Source organism: Aplysia californica, unplaced genomic scaffold (assembly GCF_000002075.1).
Source record: "Aplysia californica isolate F4 #8 unplaced genomic scaffold, AplCal3.0 scaffold00464, whole genome shotgun sequence".
In the NCBI taxonomy this organism is placed as follows: domain Eukaryota; kingdom Metazoa; phylum Mollusca; class Gastropoda; order Aplysiida; family Aplysiidae; genus Aplysia; species Aplysia californica.
Window position 1 is genome coordinate 469950 of NW_004797734.1, and position 22633 is coordinate 492582.

Sequence of the window (22633 nt, forward strand, 5' to 3'; positions counted from 1 at the left end):
AAAGCTAATTTTATCGACTACAAAGATCATGCTATGGCTATTTCACTTTTCGAATCGAGCCGAACTACGAGGGTCGCCATTTTGTTTTGCCCGAAAGTTCTCGCAAGATCTACTCCTCCTCTCTTCTCTCTCTCTGTCTCTTTCTGAATACTACTATCGGTGTGGACGATCAAATTGACCAAAACAAAGTTAAAAAATGATGTTAAAACACAAAAGTAAATTAATTTGGTCGTCTACAAAGATGCTACGGCTAATTTAAATTTTTGAATCGAGCCGAACTACGCGGGTCGCCATATTGTTTTGCCCGGAAGTTCTCGCGCTAGGCCTACTCCTCTCTCTCTCTCTCTCTCTTTCTCTCTCTCTCTCCACTGCCCACAGACAAAATTGTACGCTTTGAGAAATTAATAGGCTAACAGTAGTAATGGAACGTTTGTTCTCGGCACAGAATTCTTCAATTTTTCTGTTATCACTGTGTAGAATTCTGTGGTTTAGTGAACGCAAAATTGGCTGGCCTAGATCTAGATCTAGGCTATAACGGTGAACGCACACCGGGTGAGAATAGCCAAAAGACTCGCCTGCGCTATTCTCACCCGGGGTGAGAATAGAGGTAGCCTTATTCTCATCCTGGATGAGAGGCCTACAACTGCACTGTTCTCACCCCGGGTGAGAATAGAGGTGGCCTTTCCGTGTAAATAGAATAGAGTACCAGTGACCGGTCACCTCGGCCGTCCGAACAAGTCGGCCAACCGCCTAAACAGTGTTGTTCTAACTCGTTTTGATGGGAAATCTTTTTAATTTATTAACCAATGGTAATCTTTGTTAAAAAAGTAAAAAAATTTCACACATTTTGTTTCCCTTTTATGAGATTACATGTGATGAAGCTACAGCGAGCACCTAGCACACCTCTGTGATTGGCCCAAATATGACGGTTTTGCGCCATCTATTTTTGTTTTTTGGGGTTTCCCTCGCCAGTAACTGTTGACTAGATTTTTACCGTGTTTTTGGTATTAATTTCTTTTATAACACTCTCAGCAATGCTCGTACCATAAATTTATCTTCTCCTGAAAGTTGTACACTCACACACACAAGCGCGTGCGCACATACACACACACACACACACACACACACATGCGTGCGTGCACACACACACACAGCCCATGCAGTCGGCGTTTCAGAAACATAGTGATGTAGCCCATCGCCCGCTAAGCGGCAAAGCGGGCCCGTTACCGTGAGATCTAATCAACTGGCGAGGGAAGCCCCGGAAGGCGACAAAAATAGATGGCGGAAATATGTCATATATCTATATTTCAATTTGGGCCAATGACAGATGTGTCCTAGGTGCTTGCTGAAGCTTCATGTCGTTTCCCTTTCACCCATTTTGGGTCCCTTTTGTTACCGAGATGTATGGAGATGGACTGAGATGTTGGCTAGGTCTAGAGGAGATCTGCCCTCTTATGACAAAAGGCTATTATAGATCCTATATAATGCGTATGTTTTGAGCTATTACTTGAACATAAATGTTGTGCTGTAGGGGCAAGCACTAGTTAAACACATGTGACATCCATGAACAGTTGTTCCAAGACTGCTTTTTAATTGATCTAAATTGTATGACACACAGGGGAAGTAACTCCTGAAATACTAGTACCATACTTGGTGTGATAACCGTGTCTTGGATGATGGTGACGTAGATGGTGATGATGACAGAAAAGGAGATGAAATTGGTGGCACAGGAGATGAAGTTGACAGAGTTGATGTTGGGGAGCCAACAGGAAAGCTGGAAGCTATCTTCTTCTTGGTATTTAAGGTAATTTCTTTCTCTCTCTCTCTCTCTCTCTCTCTCTCTCTCTCTCTCTCTCTCTCTCTCTCGCTCTCTCTCTGTCTCTCTCTCTCTCTCTCTCTCTCTCTCTCTCTTCTGGCGCTGTGGCTTCATAAATGGTCAGTGATGCCGTCAGCACGCAGGAACTCAACACTTGCCCAGGGGTCCTTAAAAAGTGCTGAAAGTGGGTTACTGAAATGTCCCAGCAGACGGGTTCTAGCACAATAGCTGGCGGGACATCTCAGGAACATATGGTCCTTAGTTTCGTCCTCCTCCTTGCAGGCTCGACAGGATGGATCTGGCGCAATTTTGTGGAGATATGATCTCAGCTTGGGCGATTTTCCACCAGTTCTCATTTGGGAGAGAAGCCGGCGGTCCTGTCGTCTGAACGAGGCCTCAAACTGGTATGATGGCGGCCGGGCAAACGGCAGTTTGGGTTTCGCCTCTCTCTTCCACTTTGCGCGGGTCGATTGGTGGATGGCGGCTTTAGTTGTAGAGAAATCGATTGGCGTGTCAATCTGGGTAAGAGCTGTTGCTTCCTCGTTCCCAGCCAGTCCAGCGTGGCCTGGAATTCACTGTAAGTGGATGGAACATTCAGAGCGTTGACAGGGGGAGGGGGTGTCCAGATGCTGCCAGATCGAGCAGGCCACGATTGGTTGGTAGGGCCGTATGAGAGGCGCATGACTGCTGACCTAGAATCAGTGTATACATGGATGCGTACATTGTTCGGAAGGCTGCCTGCTGTATGTAGTGCAACAAGCATGTCCAGCGCTGTGTCGAAAGCTACAAGCTCGGCCCTGTAGCTGGAACAATACCAGCCCGCGGGTACACGTTGGTTGAGTTCGGTATCACCGGTCTTGATCGGTATTCCACTTCCTCCATGCTCAGTACCGTGCTTAGCTGAACCGTCAGTCCAGACTTCTACATCGGGCAGGGGGAGCGATCGAATTGTAGCCTCTGCTGCCGCTTTCCTGACAGCTGGTTCATTAGCACGCTTGCAGTGGCAACTTCTTTGCTGAGGGGAAAGAGGCCAGCCCATCTAAAGCCAGCCCTTGCCACCTCTGCTGTACAAGATTTCGTATAAGCTTCCTTAAATACCAAGGCAAATGTTGACTTTGTTACAGACATCCCTGGATTTTTTGTCTGGAAGTCCATGACAGCTTCTCCCCAGTGGTGTCATTTTCCTCTACTTTTTTCGTATGTTTGTCACACTTTTGTGACCCGCTATTTCCGGGGTGCCTTTATAGTCGAAGAAAACTTTGTGCTGCTGAAGCTAGAGAGATGAGCAGAGTAAGTCTGATTCCCTGTAAGGATTTCTCTGTTGACATCCACCCCTTGGCGCTCATATGACCTTATAATGCAGTTGCGAGCACCGTAATTATGCTCTAGGCAAAAAATTCCGTTCGTCTCTGTTCAGCTCTCTACACCTATCAGTGGGGCTAAAAACATGCACGGCATCTAGACCATGGAAATGAAATTCAGCGCGGCTTTCGGCATTAACTTTATCGGGTTAATTGTTTTGTTTTTCGGTTATTTTCCTCAAAACAATTCTTTTACTATGTCCGAATTTTGAGTTTTTATTAACTTCTCGGACCATCTCTGTACATCTCGGTAAAAATAGGTACCGCCCGTTTTCACTGAATTTTTGCGACAGAGCCAGTTAAATCGAAAGGTAAGTCCACCATTTTTCATCATCTTCATAACAGGAGCTATGCATACTCATAAGGTCATGGCATAGGCATGCACTGATGCTATATTACTACGTCATATGACCTGGGACGGAAGGGAGTTTTTTTTTGTCTATTCTGGGAACGAGGGGAAGTCCCTTCTTGCATTAGGAGTGATGTGGTAGGAAGGCAAGTCAACCAGACTAAAAATATTATGTGTCCGGGTTGTTCGGCCGGGGTTGGCCGAGTTTTGTGGACGCAGTTGGCACATATTAGCCACATGCACAATGTTTTAAAAAAATATATTTTCAAGCTTATGGAGTTGTTTGAAGTGTCTTTTTATTTGACAGAATAATGTAACATAGATGTCATAGTTTGAATGACTGGTTTTCGGGGTGATTGGGATGAGACTGATGAGTGAATGGGGGCTGGGAAATTTTTTTGAATTAATATTTATAATGCCATTTTCTTTTTCGTCTTAACAATTTTTAACAACAGCTGCCTTATATTATTCATTTTATTTTATCATCAGATGGACAGACAATCAAAGCTTAAAGCTGCATATGAAGCCGTCAAAGGCGGAATGCCAATTCGGGCTGCTAGCAAGCAGTTTGCCGTCCCAAGGTCAACTCTGCAAGACAGACTTGCACAACGCATTCCTCTGGAGAAAACACCAAAAACGTTGCTGACACCAGAGGAAGAAACCAAGGTAATTGTAACATATTATACTATTGGTATATGGAGAGAGGGAGAGAGAGAATACCCAGTGTATCTGATTAATGACTTAAGTTCCAGGTTATGATGTGCAAATATTGTCAATATAATGTCCTTGTTGTCACAGAGTGATGTAAGCAAAAGAAAAATTGTCTTTATGGTCGGTAAAGATCTATTATTATACTTTGTGATCTTTTAAGCAAATATGTCTTACCATTTTACTTGTTGTGTGGTAATCATAATCAATGGTGTGACTGTTGTGTGGTTAACCTCCTATAGGCCAAATCAAAACTATTCTTTGTCAACTGTCTTAAACTCATTCTTTTCTTTCTCTCTTTTGTAATCTAGTTCTCTCAATGGGCCATCAATATGGCGAGGGCTGGCTTTGGTCGAACAAGGAAGGACTTCCTCACCAGCATCCAGGGCTACCTGAACCAGCTCCATGAACCGCAGCTGCGATTCAAAAACAACAACAAACCAGGGAAAAGTTGGTGAGACAATTATTCTGTGACATCGTCATATTTGAATGTGATGGTATACTTGACCCCAAGGGGTTTTTAATTTTATTCCCTAAAACTACAGTATCTTTGCTCTTTTGCAACTTCATTGCTGCAAGTTTATACTCTCCTCAGAAATTCAGAATCGATGTCGGTTGAATCCTCCTTCCATTATGGTATTAGCATTTTGGTCACATCTTTAACGTTTTAAAATTGTCAGTTAGTTTTAGTTAGGTTTTACGACACTTGCAACTGCATACGGTCATATGAGCGCCAAGGGACTGATGTCAACAGAGAAGTCCAAATGGGGAATCAGGCTTACTCTGCTCACCTCTCTAGCCTCAACAAGAGCTCACAGTCTGCTTCGACTATCAAGGCACCCCGGAAATTGCAGTTCACTAGAGTGTGACAAACGTAAAAAAGAAGTAGAGGAAAAGGATGATAGTAAGAATGAGGAAAGAAAAAGCAGCAGTTCCCCCAATGTTGTTCCGGCAGAGTATGAGCATGACATTGATAAATCAGCCCATTGACAATTCTACTGTGCATAAGAACATGTTATCCCCCCCCCTCCCCGTTTACCGTTTAAACTTGTCAATAACGTCACGGCTTTTTCACAGGTACTATGACTACCTGAAACGCCACCCAGAGCTCACGGAGAGGTATGCAAGTGCTCTGGGGTATGAGCAGGCAGTTGTGACCCCGACGAAAGTGGAGGACTGGTTCCAGGCCCTGGAGAAATTCATCCAGGAGGAGGATCCTTCCTTGTTGAACGAGCCAGCCCGCTGGTACAACGCGGATGAGTCTGGTTTCGAATTGTGCCTGAAGTCCAAGAGAGTACTGGTGCCCAAATCTTGCAAAACAGACGGACATCTGGATCTTAACACTTCAACAAAACATCAAATCACCTCATTATGTTGCATGTCAGCCACTGGCCATTTTATTTCCCCATTTGTTGTATTTCCTGGGAAGCGGTTGACTGTGAACCAAACAGAACATTTCCAGGACTGCTCTGTTGGGTTGAGTGAAAATGGATGGATGACTGGTGAGTTGTTTGCAGATTGGTTGGAACGTGTGTTTGTGAAAGAGTTGGATGAATGCGGAGTGGAACGGCCTGTCTTTCTCTTCGTGGATGGGTCGAGTACCCACAAAAGCGAACAGGCGAGTAACATTTGCTTGAAGAACAGAATAGTTTTGTACTGTGTTCAACCAGATGCCACTCATCTGCTGCAACCACTTGACCTATCCTTCTTTGGCAGCTTAAAACACCACTGGGGAGAAGCTGTCTTTGACTTCCAGACAAAAAATCCTGGGATGTCTGTGACAAAATCAACTTTTGCCTTGGTATTTAAGGAAGCTTATACGAAATCTTGTACAGCAGAGGTGGCAAGGGCCGGCTTTAGAAGGGCTGGCCTCTTTCCCCTCTGCAAAGAAGTTGCCTTAAATACCAAGAAGATGATGGCTTCCAACTTTCCTGTTGGCTCCCCAACATCATCTCTGTCAACTTCATCTCCTGTGCCACCTATTTCTTCTCCTTCTCTGTCATCAGCACCGTCTGCGTCACCATCAACCTCGTCAGCTGCCCCTTTGAAGACTCCTTCCTCGCCTTCTCCTGCAGAAAAGTTGAGGGTCTTGGAGTCGATCATGACAGACGAGATAAAGATGAAATTTGCTCTCCGTTTTGCAGAAGGATACGACCTCGTGGACGATCCTTTCTACACTGCTTGGAAGGAGAACAAACTTATATCCTTAAGGGCATCTCCCTCTGCTAGTCCTTCTCGTGACTCTCTCACTGCAGAGGTGTCCCTGTCTTGTCCTATTCAGTGTCGTTCTTTCACCTCAGCCGAGTGCCCTCCTTCCACGTCTTTTTCTTCACCTCAACCTTCCACCTCTGGTAATGACAGACATTCTTTGACCGCTTCAGCAGAATCAAACTCTGTCCACCCTGTGTCTGCCGCCATTTCTGTCTCATCTCTCAACATCGATGATTTCCTGATTTCCCAAACCCCTCATGTGCCTGTGCGGAAAGGAAAAGTTTTGCAAAAGGTTGTGCCAAATACGACTTTAACCGGTGAGGAGACAATTACATATTTTAAAGAAATGGAAGAGGCAAATCTGAGTGAGGAGAAGAAGAAGGGAGAAAAGAAAGCAGCCAAAGAGGAGAAGAAGAGAAAGAGAGAAGAGAAGAAACGAAAACATGCAGAAAAAAAGCAGAGAAAGACTGAGGAAAAGAAAAGGCGGGCTGAGGAGAGCGGGAAAAAGATGGATGAAATGAGGGAAAAGAGAGGTAAAGGAAAGGGGAAGGCTGCAAAACATTTGAGGTTGGAGGTAAGCAGTAGCTCTAGTAGCAGTGAGGGTGAAGCAGAGATATGAGGTATCGTGGTGAAATCAGGCGCCCGTCAAAATATTGAAATCAAAGTAAGCAGCATTTTTCCTAAAGTTTGGCAATTTTTACCGAATTGTTGTTTGTTTTGTTTTTGTTGTTGTTTTTTTTGGCTCAACTCTTAATGTCCATTTATAAAAGGAGATTTCCCTGTGAATTTTACTGAAAGTTGGCAGAGTTTTTTTCAGTTTTCCAGGACTCACAGGCTGTATAAGTTACCAAACTTTGGCTGTTATTTTCTCGCTAATTAAATTTAACCCATGATACCGGACTATTCCGATTTTCTTCGATCGCAAACAATCAACTTCTATTTTTGAGAGATTAGTACTTTTTTCATCGAAAGCAAGAGAAATAAACAGGCTTTAAGTTTAAGATGATACAAATGACTCCATAAAAATTGACGAGCCCCTGATTCCACCACGTCATGACACATTTGTATTTGAGTAATGAGTCTGACGTGGTGAGTGTGAGTGATGTCTGTCTCGGGCGTGTGAATGGGAATGAATGTTGAATGTTGTGGGTGCCATGGCAGTATTATAAGAATGTAGAGGCCAGAACGTGGGTGGGATGTTATGCGTGTGTGAGAGATGGTTTCACAAGAAATGTGTAAAAAGTGTAGATGTGCTTGGGTTGAGTGATCAGCACCTGGAGGAGCTTGATTTTGTATGTGATGTCTGCCTCTCTGTTAAAATGTAAATATCCCCTATCCTGTGCCAAGAATAAAATTTACAAACTTTAATTGACTATTTAAAAAAGACATTGTTGTTCCATTCATTAAAAGAGAATGAAGAGAATTCATATGTCGGTCACTCTGTTTGTTTGTCCACTTGTCTGTTTGTTTTTAGTGTCTGCTATGTGGGTGGTTGGCATGTGCTCTGGTGTGGTTTGCTCCTCCTTCTTTCCTATCAAACAACTAACATCTTTATCTCTCCTCCTTCTTTTTCATATTTGTTACTCTCTTGATGTAGCACCTCTAGTCTTCGGCATTTATATGACCTAATTGTGTTGCAAGTGCCGTAAAACGCTTACAAAAAACATAAAAGTCATAAGTGTCTTCTGTCTGTCTACCTCTGTCTCTTCTCTCTCTGTCCCTCTCAGATGTGGAGTCTTTTTATCGTTTTTTTTCTCAAAATGTCTCTACTCCTTATTACGAAACTATGACGATGAACATCAATGATTTGAGTGTCCTAATTATACTCCTGACTCAGAATATTTATCACTTTGGATGTAAAGGTAGTCTTACGGTTTTTATTCACACTACAGAGATAAACATGGGTGTTATTTAACATAATTCTAGGTAGGTGGGAGCTCTCGTGCCCTAGAGGTTAAGGTGTTCACCTCTCTTTCAATTGGTCCTGGGTTCGAACCTGGATTGCGACAGAAATCCCTTGGTGGTCCAAAATTGATAAGAGTAGGCTTCGGCTGCCACCCGGGCTACATTCAAAATTTCCCACCAACTGAAAATGTTTAATGTGTCATGCACTCATATGACCTTATGCAGTTGCGAGCGCCGTAAAAAACTTACTAAAAAAAAATAAATAATAATTCAAGGTGGCCAACGTTCCCAGACCATTTCCAAGTGGGTGGTTGGCGGGTGCTCTGGTGTGGTTTGCTCCTTCTTTCCTATCAAACATCTATCGTCTTTTTCATCTCCCCTTTTTTGTGTTATTACTCTCTTGTAACACCTGTAATCTGTCGGACTTATATGACCTTATTGTGTTGCAAGTGCTGTAAACACTTACTAAAATTAACTGTTTCCAAATGGGTAGCCAACCTTTCTGGACCGCTCCGACCGACTCGTCCGGTCCCAGCCGAAAACGAGCCAAAAATGCAAAATGAAATTTGACCAAGTGACTCACAAAAAAATTGTAAATAGTTACATTCCACTGCCAATATCATATATAGAGGGCGCTTTTCTGCTTCTTTTATGTGGTCTCCGGTCTCCCGTGTGTCAACAACGATTGGAGGTCTCACAACGTTGAAATCGAAGAAAAAATTCTTAGAGGGCTGAAATGCCCAGTCAGTACTCGAGATCTAGATCTAGCTAGAAGTTACAAGGCCTATCATATATCCTTATACAGATAGCTTGAATTTGTCAGGCCCAGCCTCGGTAGTCTGGGGGATATCTTACGAAGACAAAGTAAAAAAAGAAAAAAAACGGGGCCAAAGGCACAGTTCAACGGATGCTTGACTTCGAGTCTTCTGTGTTTTCGGCCTATCCGTGTTTTTTTTAGTGTACTTTCACTTTCAAGCTTTCAGTTACAGTATTGGAAGAGGCATTAGACCAATACAAGTGGCGTCTGTGGTGTAGTCATTAGGTCTTTTTGCTGTCACATGTAGTAGACCTAAGTTTGTCTCCCGAGTGGGGAGAATATTTTCAAGTATCGCAAGGTTCTTTTGTCGAGGACACTACACTGTACCCTCTCAGTCTGGGTTGGCCCTGACAGGTATGGTAGGAAGCCAGCCTCCTAAATGGTCTTAATAGTTTCGATGAGGGCTTAAAACCACCTACACATTGAAAAAAACCCCATAGAGTTACAATGTACCAAAAAGCCTACATATTTTACATAAGAAAAGGTACATCTTTATTGTCCTGATCCTGGCACATTGGTTTGGTGTTTCACAAGGTGCACACACACTCACACCACACACACACACACACACACACTCACTCACATAAACAATAATAATCTTAAGCTTTATAGATACCTACTCAGTATTCTGATGTCATTTGCCATGTTGTCCCCAGGAGTTGTTCATTCAGAGCCTGGCAAAGGAAGCTGCTGCCCGGACCTTGAGGGAGAAGAAGAAGACTGTCCTGCGGAAACATTTAGGTGAGATCCACAATGCACTTATTTACAGTATGCTTGTAGTGTGCCTTGTTTTGTCAAAAATACAGTCTAGCTTTCACATAGCGAAACATGCACAAGGAGAACAGTTTTCAGGTCCCAAACTCTTTGTCTTAATACCAGTAATGCATATTAAATCTCATTACACTGTATATTAAATTCTTTGTATTTAAAACATGTACTAGTGTTCTTAAACCTGTATGTTCTGTGATATAATGTCAAGCTTTTTTTTATTTTGACTATATTCTTTGGTATGTTGAACCATGATGTTCTGTGATGTGTTGAACCTCTATGTTCTGTGATATGTTGAACCTCTATGTTCTGTGATATGTTGAAACTCTATGTTCTGTGTTATGTTGAACCATGATGTTCTGTAATATGTTGAACCTCTATGTTCTGTGATATAATATGTTGAACCTCTATGTCCTGAGATATGTTCCACCTCTGTGACTGACTCTTGTGTTCCTTTTTTTTCCAGACACAGTTTTTGACACAAAGGATTGCTTTTCTTTCCTGGAGGGTAAGTGTTGACATAAGGAGCTCCCCCCCCCCCCCCCCCCCCCCCCCCGTCCTTAGGCCATTCCCAAAGAGGAGACTTTTACCATGTTCTTATGCACAGTAGAATTGTAAATGGGCTAATTCAACAATGTTATGCTCATCTGTGCCTGAACTGCAGCAGGCAACTGCTGCTTTTTCTTTCCTAATCTTTACTATCGTCATTTTTTCCTCTACATCTTTTTATTTGTCACTCTCTTGTGACCCGTTATTTGCGGGGTGCCTTGATAGTCGAAGCAGACTTTGTACTATTAAAGCTTATACAATTGCGGGCTTCGTAAAAACTCTACTAACACAAAACAAAAGGTGCCTAAGTGTTGGGATAAAGAGTGTAAGTGTAAGGAGGATAAGTTTTCAAGATTGGAGGGTAAGTGTTGGGGTGGGGGGAGTGTTGGGGTAAGTGCTCAGGAAAGGAAGGTAAGTGGTGGTGGCGGGTGTGGTAGAATAAATAACCATGATCAAAAGTGACTCGTCAGGCCACAAACTGAACTTTACTAGGCATTGTGTGCCTGACTAATTAGTAATTATTATATGATATATATTTATAATGTAGTCATTTGCCTTGTGTTAGTGTTACGAGAGTGAAAGGTGGAAACTGATGTAGGTTTACAACTTCAAGTTGGGTTATTGTTGGGGGGGGGGGGGGTTCTTTTGTTGTAGTCTGTGGGGGTGGTTCATTGGATGCGTCACTGGTAGTGGTAGGTCCTACTTTTCTCTCTATCCCTTGATTCTGTCTGTCTGTCCTACTCTCTCGCTGCAGTGAGTACAATGACTATGAATGTTGATGGTCCGATGTGCTTTGCACCCCTCAATATGCGAAAGTTTTAGTACAGTATAACATGGATAGCTCGAATTCGTCGGGACCGACCTCGGTAGTTCGAAGGATCCGTAGTTCGAGGGATATATATCTTACAGAGATAAAAGGTAAAAAAAAAAAAGGTACCTCAGGCACAGTTCGACGGATGCGTGATTTCGAGTCTTCTGTGTTTGACCTATGTTATTGTAGTTTGTCGGAGGAAATTAAAATAATTACTGGAAATTTTATTATTACAATATTTTCTTAATTCTGTTTTCCCAGGTGTTTTGGAGAGCTATGATTCCTGAACCGACCAAAGCTGACTTGGGAAACTGACAACGGGTTTTGTTGGAAAGTTTGAGTGTGTGGATTTATGTTTGGTGACCTGCGTGTACTTGTAGAGGTAACATGGCGGATGATGGTGGGTGGGAGTGACAGTGTGTGTGCGCATGCATGTGTGCGTGTGTGTGTGTTTGAGTGCATGCGTACATGTGTGTACAGGTGTGTGCAGGTTTTTGATTTTGTCTATGTGTTGATTAATGTACAAAATGTATCTGTATGTTTATTGTAGTTTTTTCATATGTGTATGAAAAGGATTGTCGTGTGCATGTGCGTGAGATCTCCCCTGTTTGTGAATAATTGTACACCACTTATGACATGATCTTAGTGGGTTAGGTCGGGGGGAAGCGCTACACCTATCGCTGAGTTTGCCGTTCTTCAGTGAGTTCCTACAGTCGAGAGGTGAATCGTAAGAGACATTCGGGCGGATGCTACAAACTGGACAATTATCAACAAAAACTGGACAATTATCAACAAAAACTGGACAATTCTCAACAGCGTCGGCAAACTCTGGCGGCGGAAATGTTTCGTTGGCACTTGTGTCATGAGACGTGATTGTCTTTGACAGCCTTGTTTTCTAGATGCAAATAAACATCAACAAAGTCTGCTGTGTTGTGTGTACTGTGTTCTGTGTGAATGGGTGGTTGGTGGGTGCTCTGGTGTGGTTTGCTTCTTCATTCCTATGAAACATCTATCGTCCTGATCTCTCCTCCTCTTTTGTATTTGTTACTCTCTGGTAATGCCTCTAATCTTCGGCACTTAAATGACCTTATTGTGTTGCAAGTATCGTAAAACTCATACTAAAATAAAAACTGTGTTCTGTGTTTTGAATGCTGTGTACCGGTACTGTGTTCTATGTGCTGTATTCTGTGTACATGCACTGAGTTCTGTGTGCTCCGTTTTGTGTACAGTCCACGCTGGCTTTAAGCACGGTCATCGTGAAAAAGCATAAGCGCGCTTAAATCCGAAGCGTGCTTGAGTGTGAAGTAGACATAATCCAGAGATTTTCATGTAGAAAATTTCCCGTGCTATTTCCCTTTGTTTGTAAGTAGGCCTATAGCGGTCCTGCAAAAGTGTGCACTGTTATTTTTACCCGCCATGGTAGTTTTTGTTTGCTTGTTTGTTTTTGTTTTGTGGTCGAATGGGAAATGAAAACTTAATTTAGACGGCCAGTCACGATACAGCACACTAGTAGGCCTACACGCTGCCTGTGCGTACCACTGCCCGCTGTGCAACATTCATACCACCGCCTTCATCTCACCTCGCGCTTGATACACAATCAGGATTATCGGATAGCGAGGGTCAAAGGTGAAATTGCAGCCAGCCTCCCTTTCTCGTCTCCCTGACTCTCTTTGTATTTTTTTAGTCAGTGTGTAACTTTGCCCTAGGCTAGATCCTATATCCACGCGCGCGGCTGTGTTCATCTCTCTGTCTTCCTCTCCGCCCGTGTGAGTGTGTGTCTCTATCACTTGCGTTCTCTGTGTTTCTCTTAACACACTCCACTGCTGCGATGTAGACTGTGTTCGAACTTCGATGGGTCATCATAAAAGTATTGACTGTCTTGTAGTGAAGCGTGCTTGAAGCCGAAGTTACCGTGCTTAAAGGCGTGTAATTTATATAGCAAAAATTCAGTAAGAGCCGTTTAGCGTGCTTGAGTCCAAAACGTGCTTTAAGCCGGCGTGCTTATAGCCGGCACGGACTGTACTGTGTTCTGTGTGCTCCGTTTTGTGTACAGTGGAAACCTGATATAACAGGGATGGTGGGACCAGAGAAAAAGTCCTGCTATATCTGATCCCTGTTAAATCAGAAATGCTAGGGAAGTAAGCATTTGTGGACTAATCCAGCTGTATTTATTCTTGGGTAGTTTCCCTTGCCCCTAGTTCCCACGAACAGGTGTTTTGGCCATGTGGCAGTTGGCAGGCCTGTGCATGACACATTACGCCAGCGTGTAGCTAGGTTTAGGGCTAGATCAAAGTCTGCAGCGCACCGTAGCCCTCTCTCGCTTCACCCGCTGGGTGTGCTTGCTCCCTCACTGCGTTACTCTCTCTCTCTCTCTCTCTCTCTCTCTCTCTCTCTCTCTCACACACACACACACACTTTTTACACATTGTTAACGAGCCTTTGTCCCTGCTATACCCGATTGGGCTCTGATAAGGCCCTGTTATTGCCGATAACTTTTAATAGAGGAGTAAAAAAAACCCAGGGATTTAAAAGATCCCTGTTATTACCGGGCCTGTTGTTATGTTTCTACTGTAATTTAAATCGAGAATCTTAGTCTTTCTGCTGTACTGATCTAAATTGTGTTGAGGGAGGCGTTTTTTAGAACACCTACATACATACATGTAGACCTACATTTTTTAAAGCACGTTTATATAATACATGTAATACATTTTAATGACCAGGTGTGTGCCAGTGTGTAGGCCTACGCACTTTCCCCAAAGACTGGAAGATCATTCACGCATGTCCATTCCTTTTCCTATTACTATTAAACATCTGTCGTCCTTATCACTCCCCCCTCTTATGTGTGTTCGTTACTCTTGTAACACTTTGTTTTCGGCACTTATATTATGACCTTATTGTGTTGCAAGTGCCGTAAAACTCTTACTAAAACTAAACTAGAGGTCGCAGTGCCGTCTTGGGGAACTGGAACCCCTGTGGTGTAGTGGGAAGACCCTTCTCTGTTGCACACAGATGGCCTGAGTGGCAGCGCCGGGGAACAGCGACTCATGACATCATTTTACCGGGGAACAGCGACTAGTATTTTACTATAATTCTTTGTTACAGTTAAACTTGGAGTAATCGCCTACAGTATCGAATACAATTAGACCAAACATGTTACATTTCGTCTCGATTTTCAATTTTCAGTAAGCTTAATAAAGCTCGGTCAAATCTCCCGCCAATCTGTTCCTAAGGAGAAACAAAAAAGAGAGAAGTTGATCACAGCGTAAATTAATAAGGAGATGTCACAGGGAGAATTGTAAACAAAAATTTATTTTAAAATGCTGTCAGCTCAGTAGCAAGTTTGAAAACAGTCTCCAGCATGCTCTTAAAGTTTGAACTTTTGTTTTTCTCTCTTTGCATAGTCCTCTTCAGGTGGATGTCATCATTTTCAGTTTAGATGCAGCGATTGCAATTCTCCGTTTCATCTTTGTTTTCCGATTTGGTATTGTTTCTCAATGATTGGTTTATCATACTCCTACACGATCACACTCTTACTCACATGATCACACACACACGAACACACACACACACACACACACACACAGAGAGAGAGAGAGAGAGACAATCACATACATTTATAATTGGTTTTATTTTTATTAAACAGACATGCAGGTGTGTGTATCGACAAAGTAGGCCTACAAATACAATTTTCAAAAATCACCAAACAAACTGACAAATAAATCACTTTCTAATTGGACCAATATTATCACGAGACAATTCTTGGAAAACTATATCATATCAACGATGGAGTAGTCACCAGTAAATAGCCCGATATGAATCCTACAGGTATGGGAAATCCCAAGAAACAGAAGCTGAAGAAAATTGACGTTGCTCCCAAATCAGACCCTTCGTTTGCAACCGTCAGTGACATCTGGGATAAAGTGACTGATAATTGTCCAAAATTTAACAGAGTCGATGCCCTATGGGGTCGTGCACTACACAAAACCAATGGCTCCTACGCAAAATAACAATGAGCACATTTCAAATTTAGTCCCAAGTTTTTGAGGTAATTGTGATTGCTTTGTTTTCTGTTTTGTTTGAAATTGAAACTATCGACATTAAATATTGTTTATTGCAGAGAAACAAATTCTCCATTCATTGGATATGTAATGTATGTTCATTCTATCAATATTGATGGTCTCCAATACACGCGTGAAGATAACGTTTATGTGATTTCGCACAATTTTGCCAAGCCTGATTGTGTAAGGTCAATTTTGAGTGGCCATAGTATTATCTCGAGCATCTCTTAACTAAGATGAAATATTATTGTGCCAGATGATGCAGAATTTATTTAGCTTTAAATTGGTATGCTGTATGAGTGGGTAGTGCAAGGCTTTAACCCGATTATTGGGTGAATACATTGTCAAGTTTCTTTTGGAATCCACTGTATAATACACGTGCGGGTGTGTTATATCCTGATGTCGGTCAAATGGATATAAATAGGTTGCCGTAAAAAGTGTTAATATGTAAAGCCCAAGTTACTCTCAGCGATAAATCGTATTACATTCTTCGTATAGTAGAACTGTCAGATTTATTATACTCCATATTCTGTTTAAACGTTCCGTTTTATAGTGTCCAATTCCCTTTAAATTTGGGGAGATTCCTTTTTTCTTGAGCCGGATGACTCTACGCAACACTTTGCCTGCATTCTGTGTGTTGTTAATTAACAAACATTAAAAAAGAGGCCCACGACGTTATTAGTTGCAAAATTCTAATGGCACAAACTCTCCCTACGCCCTCTCTTAATAATTTGTTATTGTAGTCTCTGGACTTAATCGTCCACAGACATTCGAGGGATCTGTAGGCCTCTACATTTCAATAAAGAAAATAACAAATTCTTTCGACCAAGTCACCATAGGCCTACTGTACACAGTACGGTGACAGTGCAGTAGTAGATAGTAGATATCTAGCCTAATGTCGGAGACAAAAAAGTAGAGACGCGTCACTCCTCGATTTAGGCGAGATTGGGGTCAGCCATCCGGTAAAAGTTTCACGCCGTACAACTAATAGTCTGTTCCTCACAACCGAGGAATTGCCTTATTGTTTTCATTGTAAATTAAACAAAGGGGTTTGTCTGAATGGGTTTTAAACACCATTTATCTTTCTTTACTGTCACGGCATACCCACATCCACACATGAAAGATGGAGTCAGAACATTCTAGTAATTCTAGTAAATATTTTGATTAAAATTTCAAAACATACATAACTGCATGTTTCCTCTCTGTCGGTAGCCTACAATTATTGACCTTTCTTGGTGACGTCCCCACTCCTTATTCCTGGCCCGCATCGAATTGCATTAGTGCGCACAATACGCCAAATCTTTTCTATTCTTCTTCTTCTACTCCTTTTTCTTTTGTCATTTTCTTCTTGTTCTTGTTCTTGTTCTTCTTCTAGTTCTTGTTCTTCTTCTTCTTCTTCTTCTTCTTCTTCTTCTTCTTCTTCTTCTTCTTCTTCTTCTCCTTCTTCTTCTTCTTCTTCTTCTTCTTCTTCTTCTTCTTCTTCTTCTTCTTCTTCTTCTTCTTCTTCTTCTTCTTCTTCGTGGGTGGTTGGCGTGTGCTCTGGTGTGGTTTACTCCTTCTTTCATATCCAAGCACCTATGGTCCTTATCTCTCCTCCTCCTCCTGTTTTATGTATGTAACTCTCTTGTGACGCATCTATTCTTCAACACTTATATGACCTTATTGTTGCAACGCAGCGTCAGCAAGTGCCGTAAAACTCTGACTAAAACTGTAAAAAAAAAACTCTGCTTCCTCTTCCTTCACTGGAGCATAAATTTTTTGAATTGATTAATTATGCGCACATTATTGACCAACTTCAAATCATACTACTTTACTTCCAACATGTTGACTGAGATGACTCCTCGCTCCTCCTTCTGTCCCTATAGGAAATAACCAGGGGATGTGACTTTGAGAGGAACAGACTATGAAATGTACGGCGTGACATAGTTTTGAGGCACTGCGTCACCGATCTCGCGTAAATAACATGATGCGAAGAGGGGCCAGCTGACGAGGGAAATATCTCTCACTAGTCATTCCCGCTAATGTGCAGTGTGTGTGTAGTCCTAGCAACTTCGACGTCAGATGCACTTACAACCCACTGGGTGACCTTGATACCTAACTTTAGATTGAAAATAGACAATTGAAAAACAAAGTTTGCTCAAGTTTTAAAATATGGCATCAAATCAGGTTCCACGTGAGCCACTTTGCATATTTTGATACGCCGATTTCGAAAATGAAATCAGTTTTTAGCTGCGATAATTATTTTGAAAGGAAGTGTCTACGTGCTCCCCGTTTGGGGTCTACGTAGTCATGGTGTCTAGGTGGACCCCAAAAATGTTGGATTGTGATTGGCTCGCTGAGCGAGCGGTAGTTTACATTGGTTACAATGCAAGGGCGGTGTGTCGATCTAGTGTTACTAGATCTAGATCTATAATTTATTTATTTTAGCCCAGAGAGAGAGAGAGAGAGAGAGAGAGAGAGAGAGAGAGAGAGAGAGAGAGAGTATTTAATGAATAAACGTAGATTTTGTTGTGCACCCAGCCAAGAGCGTGCAGTTCGGAAAGTAGATTATTTAAATCTAGTGGTGGGCGAATGACCAAAGAGCGACTCTTGACTACTCTCCTGTGAATTGGCGGAGACACACTAGATCTAGGCTAGAATCTAGGCCTATCATGCAACTTGATTCACAGGTCTACTATCATAATTATCAACAGTAGGCCTACTTGCTTCTGTAGGCCTGGAGTCTACTATAGTTTCAAACGGCTTCTTTTTCGGTGCACGGTTTCGGCACTCCTGTATAATTGCGGTCCCGTGTGTTTACATGACGGCCATTGTGGGAGTGAATCTAGATTTCTAGATCTAGATCTAGATCTATAAATCTAGATCTAGATCATCTAGAACTCTAGATCTCTAGATTTAAGATTCTAGATAGACAGCATAATCTATATCTATATTTATATCTATATCTATATCTAGATATCTAGATCTAGATTAGATATAGATCTAGATATAGATATATAGATCTAATCTTAATTCAGTTTTGATCTAAATACGAAACACGTAAGAATTAATTACTACAGGGGCACTTAGATCTAGATTTCTAGATCTAGATCTAGGCCTAGATCTAGATTCGTGTGATTTAGTGCAAACGGGCCTACAGGAGTGCCACTTTTTCTTAACTTCAGTTCACGATGATGGATTCTAACATTGGGGAACAGCTCGCTGTGTAGATAATCTAGATCTAGATTCTAGTCCACCGCCTTGCATTGTAACCAATGTAAACTACCGCTCGCTCAACGAGCCAATCACAATCCAATATTTTTGGGGTCCACCTAGACATCATGACTACGTAGACCCCAAACGGGGAGCACGTAGACACTTCCATTTTGAAAATTCTGCGAGCAAAGTTTAATCCCGCGCGGCGGCAAACCTCAAAGGAATTTTGCGTCACAGCCTCCCACGTGTCACTTCACGGTGAGGAAGGGGGGGGGGGGGGGGGTCTATCATGAGATCAGTTGAAAGAGACTGTTGTCTGTCCTCTTCATGATAGGAAAATACTACAAGATGCAATCTTGGTAGAATCTATAATTATAAAATACTTCTTTTTGTGATCTTCTAAATCCAGCAAGAAAAACGGTCAACCGCGAGTAATTTCGTTAATTTGGACACGCTGGTTCCGAATTTGATATTATTTTAACGATTAGACATTGTTTTAAATGTTTATTTAAAAATCTTTTTGTCGGGCCGCGGGTGTATCGATACCATCATCAATACCATCACGACGAGGTATTCGCTTAGGGCAATCGCTGTTCCCCGGACATATTTTTTCCTGTTTTTAAAAATAAAGTCGCTGTTCCCCGGTGCTCCGGGCCCGAGTGCCAGTCGCTCATGGAGAACGTCTTTTCAAACTTTTACCCCCAGTGTCTGTCTGTTTGTCTGTCTCTGTCCCTCGGAGAGAACGTCTTATCCAGTGTGTTTGTCCGTCTGTCTACTGTCTGCCTGTCGCCCTCACAGAGAACATCTTATCCGATTTGTCTGTCTGTCCTTCTGTCTGGCTGTTTATCTGTCAGTCTGTGCGTAGGTGGTTAGCGGGTGCTCTGGTGTGGTTTACTTCTTCTTTCCTATCAAACGTCGATCGTCCTTATCTCCCCTTCTTCTTTTTTATATAAATTGTTACTCTCTTACTCTTGTAACACCTCTAATCTTCAGGCGCTCGTATGGCCTGATGCAGTTACGAGCGCTGAAAATTTTTTTACTAAAACAGAAAAAGAGCCCTCTTTGTTTGTTTGCTTGTTTGTTTGAGAAGCACATCGACACAATAATGATCAGGGAAGCCTGCTTCCTAAATTGTCCAAATAATGTTGTCAAGGTCAAGGAATGTGTACCTAGTGAGAACCCGAGACTCCACCTAGCCACTGTGACAGGGTCGGCAATGTCGCTTATGGTCGGTGCTCTGTCTGTCTGTCTGTCTGTCTGTCTGTCAATTTGTCTGTCTTTCTGTCCGTTTTGTCTGTCTTTCCATTTGTCCGTCTGTCTGTCTGTCTGTCCCCCTGCCTCTCCGTCTGTCTGTCTGTCTGCCTGTCCGTCTGTCTGTCTGTGTCGACAATACACCACGTAATGTATTATTTATGGTCGGTGCTCTGAGGGACCCTCGACGAGCCGAACTTAGGCAAAAATCTGGTCATTGGGGGACCATTTACAAATTATGTCAGCTAAAATTTGGCCCAAAATGACCTCCCACCCCCACCCCCTTGCCATCTTCTGTCATCTTTCTCAGGAGACTCCCCAACCCCCTAATTATTGACGTCATCCAAAATGTGCATAAATGCATAAATTTAAATAGAACCTGTACTAGATCTGTCCCCGTAGAATTATGCAAATTTAGATGGCCAAATTATGCCCCCCAAAAAGCCAAATTATGCAAAAATTATGCAAGTTACCGTAACACCATTCGCGAAATGTTTTGCACTTTTTCAACACGAATGTTCATGATTTTCATGTTTTATGTACAGAAAAATTTAAAACAGAACATATCAGTATCAGTAATTTTTTGTGTATTTGGAAAGAAAGCAATACACATCAGTAAAAAAAACAACAACCTAAAAATATAATCTCTGTAACTTTCAGCTGTAGATCTAGATCTAGTTCTATAATATTGTAGGGGAAAGAAAAATGTTTTAAAAAATAAGAAAAAGAAAGGACATCTGGACCTCTGATGCTGGCACATTACTAAAACCAGGGACACCTGTCAAACATGAAACATCAGCAGACATGAGAACAACAACTTTTGATGGATTGGAAAATTGAACGATATGCTCAAGGAACAAAATCTCAACCCATAACCAAGATCTTCTAACAAGGGAAGTAACCAAGTTTTCACTTAAATGGGACTTATTACGGTGATTATTTCCCTTTAGTCACATGGCGAGGCGTTAATAATTAACTTAATTGTTTTGTGAAAAAAAAAAAGGAAAAAACCGTGAAAAAACGCGGGGAACCCAAAATTGTGCAAATGTTGCAAAATTACGTGAAAAAACGCGGCCGCATCGCATAATCCTATGGGGACAGCAGGATGCATTTAATATTACACCTTTGATCTTTATTTTAAATTTTAAAATAAAAACTTTTGTTTATTAAAGAATACAAGTTAATACAACAAAGAAATAGCTGAACTGTGGAATAATATTAGGCCTATCTATATGTTCCAATTTAACTGTGTTAATTTTAGGCCAGGAAAATGTCGTCTATAGGCCCTAGGCAAGGAGATTAAAAGTAATGGAGGATGCTCTGTGGGCGGCACCGCACGCCTGATAGGAGCCCTCTCTCGCAGCGGAACTGTGGGCTACCTGCGCTGCGCGAATGCCCGACTCAGGCACTGAAATCTAGATAGAAGAAGGTTTTATTCCGAGGTCCTTGAGATAAGGCAAGTCAATTAGTAAAAATGCCTTGCATCTGTGTTGTATTTAAGTGTAAGAACCGATATGATTCTGCAGTGGACCGAAGTTTTCACAGTTAAGTTGTTTTCCTTTTAAAAAATTTGAATGAAAGTGTTTCTATGCCCCCAGCAACACAATTTAGATAATTAATATTCATTAGAGGCTGGCTCCGGCGCTGCATGCCAAAAGCCAACCCAGGCTGAAAGGGATACAACACCCCAGCAGAAAGACCGAGATACTCAATTTTTTAAAAGTATTCTTATTCATAAATATATATACACATGTAATTATTATGTGTATATATATATATATATAGTTATTATGTGTGTGTATGTATATACATATTATACATTTTAATTAAAGATATTGCTTTCCTTTGTGTGTGCAAATTAGATGCTCCTGTAGTCTAAATGTAAATATCTAGAGGCTCCATTAGAATATGAAATCAATACTCAACAACAATAATGATGAATATTTTCTATATTAAAGAAACACCAAACCATATCAGATGAGGGGAGAAGGTAGGGTGGGGTGGATAAGAGTTTGAGTCTTGTTAGATAGAACTATACTCGGTTTAATTCTATTGTTGTAGATCTAGTCTTCATCTAAGATCCCACAATCAATAATTCCGGCTCACTTAAGATTCTGCTGTTAAAAAATAAACCAAACAAAGCAACAACAAATTTTACTACACAAGAGTCATCACTAAGATAAACTACCCCCCTCTGGAGTGTAATAAGGGACTAAAAACGCTGCTCTCCATAGCATACTTTACTGAAAAAAGAAAAAAACAACCCTTCAAAGGTTATCCACGCTCATGCATGCGGTCATACCTCCAAGGGTGCTGCTATCTCTCTCTCTCTCTCTCTCTTTTTAAAAAAAAATATTTGAAATCATTGTGCGCTCCACTTTGTGAAAACCAGGAAACAAAATTATTGTGATCAATAATATTATTTATAGACCAAGACATACTGTTAGCAATCAGATAAAGCTGGCATCGACCCTCTTTTGTGTCGGCTATTCCTTACACATAAAGTTAGTTATGGCACACGCTTAGAATTATGCAATCATATATCTTAAATTCAGTTTAAAAGTTGTTGTTTTTTTTATCCATTTCTTATAATTAAATATTTTAGCATCTTGAAAGATTATCTTTATAATTTGGTATGTTTGATAATTGTATGTTACTCGGACACGTTTTCTTCTTGTTTTACGCATCTTTTTGATTTTTAAACTAGATTATAACATACAACTCTTGAAGAATTGTACAGTCCGTATCACACACAGAATTTTTTTTTCTCCCTGTCATTATCCGTCAGCCCGTCAGTTGATCACAATCTCTCTCTCTCTCTCTCTCTCTCTCTC

General features: G+C 41.6%; 1 protein-coding gene across 2 annotated transcripts in view; it reads left to right on the forward strand.

Annotated features, from left to right (window-relative positions):
- The window catches only part of LOC101849557, an 11056-nt gene extending 3927 nt beyond the window's left edge, over positions 1-7129 (forward strand). Inside the window, exons 1-4 of one of the 2 annotated variants that reach the window (XM_035971576.1) lie at positions 3138-3488; positions 4016-4192; positions 4546-4688; positions 5312-7129. In XM_035971576.1, coding sequence (XP_035827469.1) covers positions 4016-4192; positions 4546-4688; positions 5312-7064 — 2073 coding nt within the window. In that variant the 5' untranslated portion in view covers positions 3138-3488 and the 3' untranslated portion in view covers positions 7065-7129. Of the gene's footprint in view, positions 1-3137; positions 3489-4015; positions 4193-4545; positions 4689-5311 lie in introns of those variants that run through there. The other variant, XM_013086403.2, reaches the window with a different exon arrangement.
- Positions 7130-22633: the final 15504 nt, after the last annotated feature.